General features: G+C 43.2%; 1 protein-coding gene across 34 annotated transcripts in view; it reads left to right on the forward strand.

The window, feature by feature from the left end:
* LOC108874664 (NACHT, LRR and PYD domains-containing protein 1) overlaps positions 1-14,795 on the forward strand; it is a 49,253-nt gene that overhangs the window by 22,594 nt on the left and 11,864 nt on the right. For 16 of the 34 annotated variants that reach the window (XM_051068969.1, XM_051068967.1, XM_051068970.1 and 13 more), the window contains 19 exons: positions 506-679; positions 1,605-1,778; positions 2,096-2,269; positions 3,027-3,200; positions 3,491-3,664; positions 3,832-4,026; positions 7,319-7,492; positions 7,998-8,171; positions 8,293-8,466; positions 9,010-9,050; positions 9,663-9,823; positions 10,379-10,434; positions 10,848-11,062; positions 11,181-11,446; positions 11,657-11,776; positions 11,922-12,066; positions 12,518-13,088; positions 14,219-14,306; positions 14,438-14,556. In XM_051068969.1, coding sequence (XP_050924926.1) covers positions 506-679; positions 1,605-1,778; positions 2,096-2,269; positions 3,027-3,200; positions 3,491-3,664; positions 3,832-4,026; positions 7,319-7,492; positions 7,998-8,171; positions 8,293-8,466; positions 9,010-9,050; positions 9,663-9,823; positions 10,379-10,434; positions 10,848-11,062; positions 11,181-11,446; positions 11,657-11,776; positions 11,922-12,066; positions 12,518-12,816 — 2,890 coding nt within the window. In that variant the 3' untranslated portion in view covers positions 12,817-13,088; positions 14,219-14,306; positions 14,438-14,556. Of the gene's footprint in view, positions 1-505; positions 680-1,604; positions 1,779-2,095; positions 2,270-3,026; positions 3,201-3,490; positions 3,665-3,831; positions 4,027-7,318; positions 7,493-7,997; positions 8,172-8,292; positions 8,467-9,009; positions 9,051-9,662; positions 9,824-10,378; positions 10,435-10,847; positions 11,063-11,180; positions 11,447-11,656; positions 11,777-11,921; positions 12,067-12,517; positions 13,637-14,218; positions 14,307-14,437; positions 14,557-14,795 lie in introns of those variants that run through there. The other 18 variants (XM_051068960.1, XM_051068976.1, XM_051068982.1 and 15 more) reach the window with 14 other exon arrangements.

Below are 14,795 nucleotides of genomic sequence, written 5' to 3' on the forward strand. Positions count from 1 at the left end.
AACACTGAATGTTTTCAGGCAGGAACTAAAGTCACATGTTTTATTCTTTATTCAGGTTGAGGAAATGCAATGTGACAGAGATCAGCGGTGCTCCTCTGGCTGCAGCTCTGAAGTCCAACCCCTCCCATCCTGAGAGAACTGGACCTGAGTGACAGCTACCTGAAGGATTCAGGAGTGAAGGAGCTGTGTGGTTTTCTGCAGAGTCCAGACTGTAGACTGGAGACTCTGAGGTCAGTTCACTGTCTGTTACTCGGATTAACTAGAGCCTTGACTGAGGTCAGCAGCATGACAGATGACAGATGGATGGATGGACTTATGATCCTGCGAGGGAAATCCTTGAATTGGTGGATGAATTTGGATGATGTCTGTAGAAGGCTGACATTATGATGATCCACAATAACAGAAGGACAAAGTTACTCTACTCATTTTAGAGGAAAGATCATTGATTAGGACAGATCTGATTGATGATCAATGATTTTATCTCCATGTTTTATTCTTTGTTCAGATTGAGGTCCTGCTGGTTGTCAGTGATCAACTATCCTCCTCTGGGCTCAGCTCTGAAGTCCAACCCCTCCCATCTGAGAGAACTGGATCTGAGTGACAACTACCTGCAGGATTCAGTAGTGAAGGAGCTGTGTGGTTTTCTGCAGAGTCCAGACTGTAGACTGGAGACTCTGAGGTCAGTTCACTGTCTGTTACTTTCATCTTTAATCCACAACAACAGTCTACCCATGAGTATTCACTAGGTGCGCAGCAGCAGCCCTCTTGCCCCGGCATAATGGCACACAGATGACTGGCTGATCTGTGTGCCATCCAGGGTTCAGGCGGCCCAGGACATGGCTCTCCTCCTTTCTCATGTGGCCTGGTGGGGTCTCAACTTGAATTTTGAGAAGAGCTCATGACTCCTTCTCAGAGCACAACCTTCATTAAACTCCATCACCATAAGGGCCTGTCCAGCCCCTGATCATGTGGACGAAATTCTCCACTTCCTTCCCTGCTTCCTAAGGGTCAAGTCATTGCCATATATACAGTTTCTTCACCTCTTGGGCAAACTGACAGCTGCCTTGGCTGTCATTCCCTTGGGCTTATTGTCACTGTGCCCTCTGCAGAGATGGCTGAACAGCCTCCACTTGGACATACAGGCACAGGAGGCTCAGGGTATTACAGCAGTGCCATGGAGGAGGAGGTCTTACATGATAAGGGACATTCCCCTGGCTTTTGTCCCATCTCGGCAAAACTGATCTAAAGGGATTTTCCTGCACAACCATCTTCAGGGTTTATAAAGAATGGTCCAAATACACAGTGAGCAGCAGCTCTCTGGGCGAAAATGCCTTGTTGATGCCAGAGGTCAAAGGAGGATGGCCAGACTCCTCTGAGCTGAAAGGCATCAGTAACTCAAATAACCATTCATCACAACCAAGGTATGCAGAAGATCATCTCTGAACACATAACAGGTCAAACTTTGAAGCAGATGGGCTACAGCAGCAGAAGACCTGGTGTCAGCTAGGAACAGGAAACTGAGGCTACAGTTCACACAGACTCACCCAAAACTGGACAATACAAGTTATCAATGATTTTATCTCCATGTTTTATTCTTTATTCAGGTTGTGGTGCTGCAGGTTGTCAGAGATCAGCTGTTCTTCTCTGGTCTCAGCTCTGAGGTCCAACCCCTCCCATCTGAGAGAACTGGACCTGAGTAAAAACAACCTGCAGGATTCAGGGGTGAAGGACCTGTGTGGTTTTCTGCAGAGTCCAGACTGTAGACTGAAGACTCTGAGGTCAGTTTACTGTCTGTTACTGTTGGAGATCTTATATATTTAATCCAATTGTATTGTATTTGTAGTCCAACGTGTCTGATGTGATATTGACCCTGTAGTTAGAGACTGACTGAGGTCAGCAGCATGTTATGAATCAGTGTTGACATGAACAGGTGTCTGAATGTTGAGCTGACATTTGGATGATGTCTGTAGAAGGCTGACATTATGATGATCCACAATAACAGAAGGACAAAGTCACTCTACTTGTTTTAGAGAAAAGATCATTGATTAGGACAGATCTGATTATCAATGATTTTCATGTTTTATTCTTTACTCAGGTTGAGTCTCTGCAGTTTGTCAAAGATCAGCTGTTCTTCTCTGGGCTCAGCTCTGAAGTCCAACCCCTCCCATCTGAGAGAACTGGACCTGAGTAACAACGAGCTGCAGGATTCAGGAGTGAAGGAGCTGTGTGGTTTTCTGCAGAGTCCAGACTGTAGACTGGAGACTCTGAGGTCAGTTCACCTTTCTGCTGCAGATTTTATATCATTAATCCAATGTAAGTACCAGTCAAAACTTTTGGAACACCCCTTTTTTCATTTTTTATTGAAATTCAGTCAGGTCGAGTCCATTTAAAAACCTTGAATGGTTCACATGGTCAGAGGGTCAAGTCAATGGTCCATGGTAAAAAAAAAAAAAAAAGGTCCAAACTGAAACATCATGGAAATGTGATGGGAATGGGAATGAAGAAGTCTTAACTCCCAGACTTCCTTCCTCCATATTGTGAATCAGTGTTGACATGAACAGGTGTATGAATGTTGAGCTGACATTTGGATGATGTCTGTAGAAGGCTGACATTATGATGATCCACAATAACAGAAAGTCACTCTATTCATGTTAGAGAAAACATCATTGAATAGGACAGGTCTGATTGATTATCAATGATTTGATCTAGGGTGGCACAGTGGTGCAGTGGTCAGCACTGTCACCTCCCTGTGCCTGTGTGGGTTCTCTGGCTTCCTCCCACAGTCCAAAGACATGCATGTTAGGTTGACTGGTGACTCTAAATTGCCCGTTGGTTTGAATGTGAGTGTGAATGGTTTTTGTCGGTTGTGTTGGCCCTGTGATGGACTGGTGATGTGTTCAGGGTGTACCCCACCTCTTGCCCAATGTCAGCTGGGATACCCTCCACCACCACCCGTGACCTTTAACAGGTAAGTGGTGTAGATAATGGATGGATGGTTTTATCTCCATGTTTTATTCTTTATTCAGGTTGAGTCTCTGCAGTTTGTCAGAGATCAGCTGTTCTTCTCTGGTCTCAGCTCTGAAGTCCAACCCCTCCCATCTGAGGGAACTGGACCTGAGCTACAACGACCTGAAGGATTCAGGAGTGAAGGAGCTGTGTGGTTTTCTGCAGAGTCCAGACTGTAGACTGGAGACTTTGAGGTCAGTAAACTTGTGGTTGGTGCATGCTGCATGTCGCTTTCTGCTTGCTTTCTGCTGATTCCCTCCACCCTTCACCCCCTCCCCTGTCTCCCCTGATGCCAGTATATAGGCTCCTGCAGTGCCTACTTGTGGCCACACATAGTAACTGGGTACTCTGTGGTCCCAGGCTAAACTGCAGATGATCTTGGAGCAGCAGTGGGCTCTAGAGACGCAGCGGGCAGACCCAACCCATTGACCTGATTGATTATCAATGATATCTACATATTATTATACATATTTTCTTTGTTCAGACTGAAGGACTGCAGGTTGTCAGAGAGCAGCTGTTCTTCTCTGGACTCAGCTCTGAAGTCCAACCCCTCCCATCTGAGAGAACTGGATCTGAGTGACAATGACCTGCAGGATTACGGACTACAGGAGCTCTGTGGTTTACTGAGGAGTCCAGACTGTAGACTGGAGACTCTAGGGTCAGTTCACTATTATAGATCTTATATCTTTAATCCATAATTGAATCTAATGTGATTAATTCAGACTTACATTCACTGTCACACATACAGCTCACAGTAAAACAGAGATCCTGTATGGCAGCATGTTAGTGTGTGTGTGTGTGTGTGTGTGTGTGTTGTATATACAGAGTGTGTTATTCTTTTCTCAGATTGAAGGACTGCAGTTTGTCAGAGAGCAGCTGTGCTCCTCTGGCTGCAGCTCTGAAGTCCGACCCCTCCCATCTAAGAGAATTGGACCTGAGTAGCAACAAGCTGCAGGATTCAGACATGAAGCTGCTGTGTGGTTTACTGAGGAGTCCAGACTGTAGACTGGAGACTCTGAGGTCAGACTCCATATTTTACTTCTGTGCTGAGGTTAACATGATGTGAAAGTTCAGACATCGGGCTGATATTATACTGATCCACTCTGAGGATCTTAAAGTCTGTTTTCTTCTTCACTGGTTTAGTCCAGTGACTGTGGCAGAGAAATGTTGAGCTACAGATTTCAAACTTTACTTCACTGTTTGACTGACCTTAACAAATACACATTCAGTATTTTCTTGTTCCAACACGACAATAAAGTGATTTGACTAAAGAGCTGACTGAAATATTCAGACCAATCTCACCATGTTTGTTAAATGTGGTCACCACTGGATAAAGTGAATTTTTTTAATTTTATTCTATTTGAATCATTGATCGACTTTTCTCCACAGTTCAGTCTGACATGTTTGTTCTCTTTGAAAACTTGAGGATCTTTAGTTGAATCTCAGATAAATGTGTCTGCTCAGCCTGAGTTTGTAGATGGAGCCTGTGGTGGAGCTGCAGAGTTTAAGAGCTGAAGTCACTACGTCTTTATTGAAGCAGCAGCATGTTGTCATTAATATTAATGAGAGCTGTTTTTCTCTTTGTGTCTCTGACTGTTTTTAATCTGCATCCTGTTGATTCAGGTGTTTGGAGTTTCCAGTTTCTAAACTTGTTCATTCTAAACTTTCTTCAGCTCTGAACAGATGATGAAACATTGAATGGATTCAAGCAGGAACTTTGTCTCCTAAACTCACATCTTTTATTCTTTATTCAGGTTGTGGAACTGCAGTTTGTCAGAGATCAGCTGTTCTTCTCTGGCCTCAGCTCTGAAGTCCAACCCCTCCCATTTGAGAAAACTGGACCTGGGTCAAAACTACCTTCAGGATTCAGGAGTGAAGGGGCTGTTTGGTTTTCTGAAGAGTCCAGACTGTAGACTGGAGATTCTGGGGTCAGTTCACTGTTGTAGATGGTATATCCATGGTATCACTTCAATAAGCTTATGCAATGTCACAGCATTTATTTCCCTTAGAGTTGCATTCATTTTTTGCCAAGATCTTGTGTTGCGCCAAGTTCTCTGATTAAGAGCGTTCTTCCTCAGTGATGATGTTTCAAATTTTTAAATCTTACTTTTTAAAATTGTATTTATTCATTTACTTGATGAGTTGTTTTTCTTTTTTCTTTGGTATGATGACAGACTGGTAATATCATAATAACATGTAAAACCTATTCTTTAAATAAAAATTTTTTTTAAAAAACAGTAACAGAAGGACACTCCACTCATTTCAGAGAAAAGATCCTTAGGACAGATCTGATTGGATTATTAATGATTTTATCCTCATGTTTTATTCTGTATTTAGACTGAGTTCCTCCATGCTGTCAGAGATCAGCTGTTCTTCTCTGGTCTCAGCTCTGAAGTCCAACCCCTCCCATCTGAGAGAACTGGACCTGGGTTACAACAACCTGCAGGACTCAGGAGTGAAGACACTGTGTGGTTTTCTGCAGAGTCCAGACTGTAGACTGGAAGACTCTGAGGTCAGACTCCATATTTTACTTCTGTGCTGAGATGAATCTGATGTGAAAGTTGTGATGACTCTAAACCTCAGACATCAGGCTCATATTATACTGATCCACACTGAGGATCTTAAAGTCTGTTTTCTTCTTCACTGGTTTAGTCCAGTGACTGTGGCAGAGAAATGTTGAAATCCAACCATCCATCCATTTCCTTCCGCTTATCCAAGTTCGGATCGTGGTGGCAACAGGTAGAAAGGGGTATTCTAGAAACCTTCTCTTTAGCATTGTTTTCCAGCCCTCCTTCCATTTGGATGTACCTGGAAAACCTCCAAAGGGAGGCACGCAATAGGCATCTTAACCAGATGCTCGAACCACCTCAACTGGCTCCTTTTGACGCAAAGTAGCAGCAGCTCTACTCCAAGCTCCCTCTTGATGTTTGAGTTCCTGACTATATCTCTAATGCCTGCATTACTGTTGACACTGCACCAATCCGCCTGTCGATCTCCCATGCCACGCCAAGATACTTAAACTCCCTCACTTGGGGCAGCAACTCTCCCCCCACCCATAGAGAGAAAGGAATAACCTTGGTGGAGTCCAACACCCACTGAAAATGTGTTTGACTTGCCAAGGATGTGGACAGAGTTCCCACTTTGGTTGTACAAGGACTGGATGGCTTGCATCAGCGACCCCAGTGCCCCATACTCCCTCAGTACCCTGTATACCATATCAGTACCAGGGGAAAGAGTCATAAGCCCTTCCCCAAGCACATAAAGCACAGGTAGACCAGATGGCTAGATTCCCATGACCCCTTCAGCACTCCTGCAGGGGTGAAAAGCTGGGCCACTGTTCCACAGCCTGAAAAGAATCCCCATAACTGCTCCTGAATCTGAGGTTCAACAGTCGCTTGAAGTCTCCTCTTCTGCACCCTGGAGTAAACTTTCCCAAGGAGGCTGTGCAGCTTGATACCCTGATAATTGGAGCACTGACAGTACTGCCCCAGACCTCCTGATGACACTGTGGAGGCGTGTCATCCAAGACAACCCCACAAAGTCCAGAACCTTCAGCATCTCAGGGTAAATCTCATCCATACCCATTGATGAAATTCAGGAGCTCCTCAGTACTCCTACTGCCCAACAGTATCCCTAGTCTGGGTCAGCAGTTCCCTTCCCTGGCTGAACACACCCTGGGCCAAGCCCTGCTTTCCTTTCCTGAGTTGTCGATGATCAACTTTTTGGATACATCATTAGCTCTGCAGCCATATGTGTTGGACACTCTGGTGAAGAGAGGGGGAGAGCTGTCGACTGATCACTACCTGGTGGTGAGTGGGATCAGATGGTGGGGGAGGCTGCCAGACAGACTTGGCAAATTCAGTACTGAGGAACTGGGAATGTCTGGCAGAGGCCCCTGTCCAGGAGGTCTTCAACTCCCACCTCCTGAAGAAGTTTTTGTGTATCCCAAGTGGATGGAGTTTGGGGAGATGGAGTCAGAGTGGACCATGTTCAAAGACTCCGTTGCAGATGCAGCAGGTAGAACCTGTGGTCAGTAAGGTCCTCAGGTCCTCATGGCAGTGACATAAGAACCCAGAGGTAGACCCCAACAGTGAGGGAAGCCATCAGGCCAACGAGGGAGGTCTTTTGGGCTTAGTTAGCCCCGAGGTCTCCTGAAGCAGTGGATAGGTACCGGACGGCCAGAGTGGCTGCAGCTTCTGCAATTGCAGAAAGCAAAAACTTGAGTGTGGGAGAAGTTCATGGAGGCTGTGGAGAAGGACTTTTGATTGGTTTCAAGCAGGAACTAAAGTCACATGTTTTATTCTTTTTTCAGATTGTGGCGCTGCAGTTTGTCAGAGATCAGCTGTTCTTCTCTGGCTGCAGCTCTGAAGTCCAACCCCTCCCATCTGAGAGAACTGGACCTGGGTCTAAACTTCCTGAAGGATTCAGGAGTGAAGACACTGTGTGGTTTTCTACAGAGTCCAGACTGTAGACTGGAGACTCTGAGGTCAGACTCCATATTTTACTTCTGTGCTGAGGTTAAAATGATGTGAAAGCTGTGTTGACACTAAACTACAGACATCAGGCTCATATTATACTGATCCACTCTGAGGATCTTAAAGTCTGTTTTCTTCTTCACTGGTTTAGTCCAGTGACTGTGGCAGAGAAATGTTGAGCTACAGATTTCAAACTTTACTTCACTGTTTGACTGACCTTAACAAATACACATTCAGTATTTTCTTGTTCCAACACGACAATAAAGTGATTTGACTAAAGAGAAACTGACTGAGATATTCAGACCAAACTCACCATGTTTGTTAAATGTTATCACCACTGGATAAAGTGATTTTTTCTGATTTCATTTGAATCATTTGTTGACTTTTGTCCAAAGTTCAGTCTGACATGTTTGTTTGTTCTCTTTGAAAACTTGAGGATCTTTAGTCAAATATGATGATGAAACATTGAATGGTTTCAAGAAGGAACTAAAGTCACATGTTTTATTCTTTATTCAGATTGGGTTGGTACAATTTGACAGAGATCAGCTGTTCTTCTCTGGCCTCAGCTCTGAAGTCCAACCCCTCCCACCTGAGAAAACTGGACCTGAGTAATAACAGGCTTCAGGATTCAGGAGTAAAGGAGCTGTGTGGTTTTCTGCAGAGTCCAGACTGTAGACTGGAGACTCTGAGGTCAGTTCACTGTCACAATAACAGAAGGACAAAGTCACTCCACTCATTTTAGAGAAAGTTCATTGATTAGGACAGATTTGATTATCAATGATTTGATCTACATCTTTTATTCTTTATTCAGGTTGAGGGGCTGCAAGTTGACAGAGATCAGCTGTTCTTCTCTGGTCTCAGCTCTGAAGTCCAACCCCTCCCATCTGAGAGAACTGGACCTGAGTGAAAACAACCTGCAGGATTCAGGAGTGAAGGAGCTGTGTGATCTTGTGGAGAGTCCAGACTATACACTAGAGACTGTGAGGTCAGTAGTTGGAGTCTGCTTTAATCAGTATTGTCCTCAAAACAGTTAGTATCAGAGCAAAGATTTGGTGTTTCCTGAAAATTTCTGACTTTCTTAGTAGCTGCTTTTTTCAATGAAGCTATGAGAGGAGAATGTTGACAGTCTTCAGGATGGGACAGAAAGACAGAGAGACAGAGAGACAGAGAACAGTCAGCCAATCAGATATCAATAATCAGGAATATATCAGGAATACCAAACACTTTGACTCATGAAGCCAGATCAATGTCATTCATCTTAGTTTGGCCTCAATTCCAGCTTCTCAGTCTAACGGACAATTTGTGACACGATAAATCACCATAGTAACAGGTGTTGATCAACTTAATAATCCGTGCTGTGTGACCAACCTGCTGTGAAGCAGGATCAACTAACCCACTGATCAGACTTATTGATACAGGATCAGTTAATATTCAGCTGGCTAACACTGATCTGGGATTATCACAGTTCAGGCACTCAAGCGAAATCTGATTGTTTTCCACTTTGTAAGTGTTGTGTTTGTTCTTACAGGGTCACTGGCAGGTTGATCAGATCTTCCATAGACAAAGCCTGTGAGTACTGAAACTGTGTCTCCTGTTCATTAATCAGTCATCAATAAAATCTGTTTTTTGAAAACAACAATATTGAATTTTAATCAAAGGTTTTTCTAAATATTCTCAGTAAGTGTGCTTCATGCTGCTGAAGAAAAAGATTTGTGCTTGGATACAGCATTGACTAGTGAGGGAAAGAAAATGAAGATTAAGATGATTGTTTTTTTGAATGTCTGTATTGTTTTCAGAGAAAACAGACTTCAATCTAAAGTCTCGCTGCAGGTCTGTGATCCACAAGCAACTGATGCCAGAATGAGGCAAATAAACTGCTGATATGATCATTCTCTAGACTCTACACTGCAGCTGCTGTGTATCAGAGCATCTATACAAAACAACATGTGGCTGCAGCTGGTGAATTTTACTGAGTAAAGGCAGCTGCAAACAGCATACAGACTGACTCAATGTTAGATGTGTGAACACTTCAGCTCAGGTTTATACACGGCCAATAGGAAACCAGGAGAGAGGAAAGTGATCTCTGCTCACATTCTCTGACTTCATCTTTGACTCAAATCTGATGAAGGGAGAAAGAGTAAACTCTGGGTTCTGACACCTGCTGTCCCCTCTTTTCATCAGGTGTCAAACTGGACCCAAACACAGCAGACATGAAGCTGGATGAGTCTGAGGACGACACAAAGAAGCTGGATGAGTCTGAGGACAACACAAAGAAGCTGGATGAGTCTGAGGACAACACAAAGAAGCTGGATGAGTCTGAGGACGACAAGAAACTGATGAAGGTGAGAGAAAAATCGTATCCTTATATTCCAGACTGATTTAAAGGCTCAACACACTGCAGGCAATGGTGAACTGATATTCAAAGAACTGAACAAATATCTGCTGTGTCATAGAAGAGGACTTTCTGAACAGTTTCACTGTTGGAAACAAACATTTAATTTCCTTAAGACAGACACTGGACAGATTCAGCCTGATTTTAACCCTCAGTTTTTAGAATCTGGGTAAATTTCGGTCAGTTTGAGGTCTTGGTGACGCCTCTGTGATGCCTTTTATACCCGTTGAAAGGTTACAGTCCGTTGTATTTTTTCTACTCTCCTGTCATATTCTCAGCAGCCTCTCTCCACAGAAGCAGAATCTGTTGTACTTCAAACCACTCTCATGTTGTCTGTAACCAATTTACAATGGCACCTTATACTTGTGTCACACCATCAGTCCTCTCAGACTTCATTTTCTCTGCTGTTCACTGAGCTGCAGTTAAGTCTGGACTGTTTGCTTCACTGAACACAAAGTTGGTTCTTTCTCGTCAAAAACTGATGCTGTTCCTCTCTGAATTCCAGCCTCCATCAAACTTCACGCCTAAACTGCGAACTGAATCTGCACAAGTCTCATACAGGTAAAATCACCTTCCTCTCTCACAGCTTTCCTCCTCTGACACACATGTTTTAGTGGTCTCATGGATGACCCTTGCCATCTATTCCCCCTCACAGGATAAATAGTATAGCTGATGGATGATTGATGCACTTGTTCAACATTCGCTTGATCAGAGTTCTGGACGATTCCTCTAGGCCTGTGAACGTTGGTGGTGGTGAGGTGTCACTTGGCCCTGGTAGAAAGGTCACCTCTGCACCTCCTTCTACAGCTCTGACCCATCAGACTTACCATGATACTTCCCTCAGGACACAAGTCAACTGAGCCAAGGCTCTGCACTCCTCTCCACTCCTCACATTTTTTAGCCCAAGTTAAAACATTTTCATCTTCAGGGTTTAACAGGTTTGTTGTGGTCATTCTGTCGTCTGTGTCCTACAGGTTCAGGTGTCCTGGTCCAGGTGCGTTCCAGTGTAAGTCAACTGGACTGGTGTTTGTTGTGGACCAGGAGGCAGAGCTGCGCTATAGGATGGTCCAATGGGACGAGAGCCTCCTCCAACCAGTTGGCAAGACACCTGCAGGGCCTCTGTTCAATATCCAGTGTCCTGAGGCTGCTGTCTGTGAGCTCCACCTCCCACACTGTGAAACTAAGGATGGTAAAGACTAAACTGTCTTCAGTGTTAAAAAATGAATCAGTAATTCTGTAAAGAATCTGTGTTCAGTACAAAAACCTGTCAGCAGTAAACAAGGTTTAACAGCTCTGTGTTTTCACAGCGTTGAAGATTAGAGGCCTGCTGTCTGTCGTCCACATTACTGATGATGGACTGAGCATCTTGGAACCTCTGGAGATCACAGACACTCATGTGGTGGTGAAAGTCCCTCATCTCTCTGCCTTTGGCCTGGTCTGGGATTTCATTCAACGATTTATCAACATCACACTGCCAGTAGAGGGTCAAGTCCTGCTGTTCCTGAGACCTCCTGATGAAGGGCCTCGAATACTTGATGTGTTTCTGCTGCAGGAAAACATCCCTCTGTCCGAGGTAAATCTGTCTGTCATGTTCTTACCATCAACCTCAAACGTCTCATGATGAGAATCTGAAAACTGTACATCTGGAAACCTTCAGATTGTTCCTCCAACCATCCACTTCACTGGTTACTAAAAGTAACGTGTTGTTTTTAAAATGATAAAACAGATAACACCAGCTTGACTCTGAGCATTAACACATAATAAAAATGTTCTGTTCCTCAAGGTTAAGGCTCAACAAGAAGGTGCTAAATACATCAGGACCTCCTCTGATTCTGACTGTAAACTGTACATTGGTCAAAGTTACAGTGTCCACTGTGAACCTGAGGACTATATACAGCCTGTGGTGAGTCAAGTCTCACTCATTTCTAATGGATATTAACATGATCATGATTACAGTTGATGATTAACATAATTAACAGATTCACAATTAAGAAGTATCAGATTTTACAACAGGTTTTAAGATGATGTGTTTCCTGTGGTTTCCTCAGCGTGTCAATTTTCGCTCTAAGTATGGACCAAATTTCCATCCGACGTTTGAGGTTTTTCTGACTTCTAACTCAAACACAGTGACTGTGACTGTGGTCCAAGACCAGGAGAAGACTGAGGTCTGGAAACGTAATGTTAATCTGCCAGGTAAAGGCTTCACAGTGGTTCCATCTCATATCATCCTTCATTCAGGCTTCAGCCATGTTTTCTCCACATTATTGCTTCATTAACAGAAACAAAAACATCTACTGGATTTAGAGTTCTTCTGTTTCCATTTGTCACACAGATCCTGGTAATGGTGAGGAACATTGAGGGTTATATTTAAGAAACAAGAACAGTGGGAACTTAACCATTAAACATAACAAACCAGGGCGTTCATTGCACCAACAGCTGCACACTGATCGTACAGACTGACACAGACTGAGACCAAGATTTTATCAGACCAGAAATTAACTTCCACAGTTGTTGTTGCAGTTTAAAGGCGTCTGAAGACACAGAGCCTGACAGAACCTTTATAGACTGACGTCTCCACTGTAAATAGATCTTTGTGTAAAAGTGATTGTTGGTTATTAAACTCTTTTCCCTGGTTTTCTTCCAGGTCCAAGGAGGGAAACTGCACAGAGCAGCGTCCCAGCAGAGGACAGGCTGCTCTTGGTTCGGATAAAGTTTATTGACAGAGTGACTGAACCTGTTCTAAACCAGCTCCTGGATAAACTTCTTGAGCGTGGAATTATAAATGATGAAGAAATGCAGTCAGCAAGAGCAAAAATCAGAGCAGACAAAGCACGAGACGTGATCGACACTGTGCGAAAAAAAGGAGCTAAAGCCAGCTCAGTTCTGATCGCTGCTCTCTGTGAGGTGGATCCATGTCTTTTCAGGGAGCTCAGACTAAGATGAAGCACAGGCCAGAAGCTGTGGATGTGATCCATCCAGGCCACCGCCCTTAAATGGTCTTTGATTGGCAGCTTCTCCTCCTCTGCTACATCAGTCACCAGTTCCATTTCATCTGCTACCAGCTCCCTTTAGGCTCCATCGGCCACATGAACGTCTCCTTTCACTGCTACACACTGGAGGACTCCACCTCTGTCGCATCCATCCTTAATCACCTCCAGGATGTGAAATGCTGGGTGGAAAATAACTGTCTTCAGTTGAATGACAGCGAGACAGAGGTGATTGTTTTTAGAGTAAAACCAGCCACTTCGAACCTTCATACCAGAGTTTGATCAGACTGAACTTTGACAACTAGATCAACAATAACAACATGAAGACTGTTTTAGAGATTTATATTCCTTTTATTTTTATAAACTGATTTGATGAGTTTTATTCTGTTTTCTACACATATTTTGATGTTGCCTTGTATTTTATCATTGTTGTTATTTGTACCTTTTACTACTGATGTCATTTCAATCACTGTTGTGCCTTTCAGTTTAACATGTACAGCACTCAGATTGTTTGAAATGTGCTGTATAAATAAACTGGATTTAATTTGATTTGAACATTTCCACTGTGTCAGCAGCTGACAGTGATGATCAGTAACTGAAAGCTGAATTTACTGCTCACTATAGAGTGAACTACTGAGTGTCAGTCATCCAGTGAATGAGATGAAGGCAGTGTTAACTACACTGATGTTGTGCAGGAAGACGATGTCACTGAGAAGCTGTGTCTGCAAACACGAAGCCGTTATTAAATGAGACGTCAAACAAAACACTCAAAGCTTTTTGTGACTGAGGCAAAAATTCCAGTTAGGTTTTTTTTTTTTTTTTTTTTTAGCACACAGGCATCTAAATGTGATGTTGTTACAGGTATCTGTCAACAACAAAGTCAGAAGAAGGCAAATGGAATCAGAAGAAGACTGTAGAGTAGATTTATGGCAATTTATTCTGGGTTTACCTAAAGTGAAGACAATGTTAAAACAAATTGTAAACAAGGAGAGGACAACGAAAAGACGAGGGGAGTAAAAAGAAAACATGAGATCAGCAGGTCAGAGTGTTGTTCTTTGTTTTGGCCAGTAGGTGGACACAGAACATCACTGACAAACTGAGAAGCTTCAGGCGTAACATGAGGGAGAAAAGAAACCTATAAAAAGTTTTGAGAAAAATTTCTGAATTAAGATTCAGGGTCCAGTTTACTCATCTTTTAGATCTTCTAGATCTTTCCACATCCTTTTGACATCTTCACAGCCGCTGATGAGATGAAGAGAAACAAATACTGCTAATTGCAGAATGACTTTTCAGTCTAGATCATATTTTTACATTTTGCCTTTAACGTGTTTAATAGTTTTATTTTTCTTTTGTTTCAGGACAACAAAAGTCTGGAATACAAACCAGCTGTTGCAGTGATTCTGTGTTGGACAGGAAACCTTGTTGAACAGTGGCCTACAGCACAAAGTTTGTCACTGTATTGAATTTTTAAAAACATTTTTAAAAGCCTAGTTTAAGTGCAGTTGGATTCTGAAATACCACAGTTCTCTTTTCCTAATTCCTGATCAGTTCTCCTTCACATCTTTCCTTCACCTCAGGACGTTTTCCATCGAGGTCGAGGAGAGGTGAATAGCAGAGGAGTTTTGAAGTATTCAACCACTGCCCTGAGTTTGTCGAACGCAAGTGAGGCTGGAGGCTGATCACACTTGTGAAGAAGGTAAGGCTAACAAGCTAAGTAATTAGCAGTAAGCATTAGAATTAGCCTTCTCTTTTGATGATAGCTTTTGGCCTTATTTCCTTTTTCTATCGTTTTAATAGCGTGGGTAAGAGTGTGTTTGTGTTTCTGGGACTTCAACGTCTCTGACATGAGTTGTGGTTCCGTAACATGGATGGATGTTAAGACAGTGAACACCTCTTTACATCTCTGTGTTCACTTTACAGACACTGTGCGTCTCT

This window comes from Lates calcarifer, unplaced genomic scaffold (assembly GCF_001640805.2).
Source record: "Lates calcarifer isolate ASB-BC8 unplaced genomic scaffold, TLL_Latcal_v3 _unitig_5494_quiver_732, whole genome shotgun sequence".
Classification (NCBI taxonomy): domain Eukaryota; kingdom Metazoa; phylum Chordata; class Actinopteri; family Centropomidae; genus Lates; species Lates calcarifer.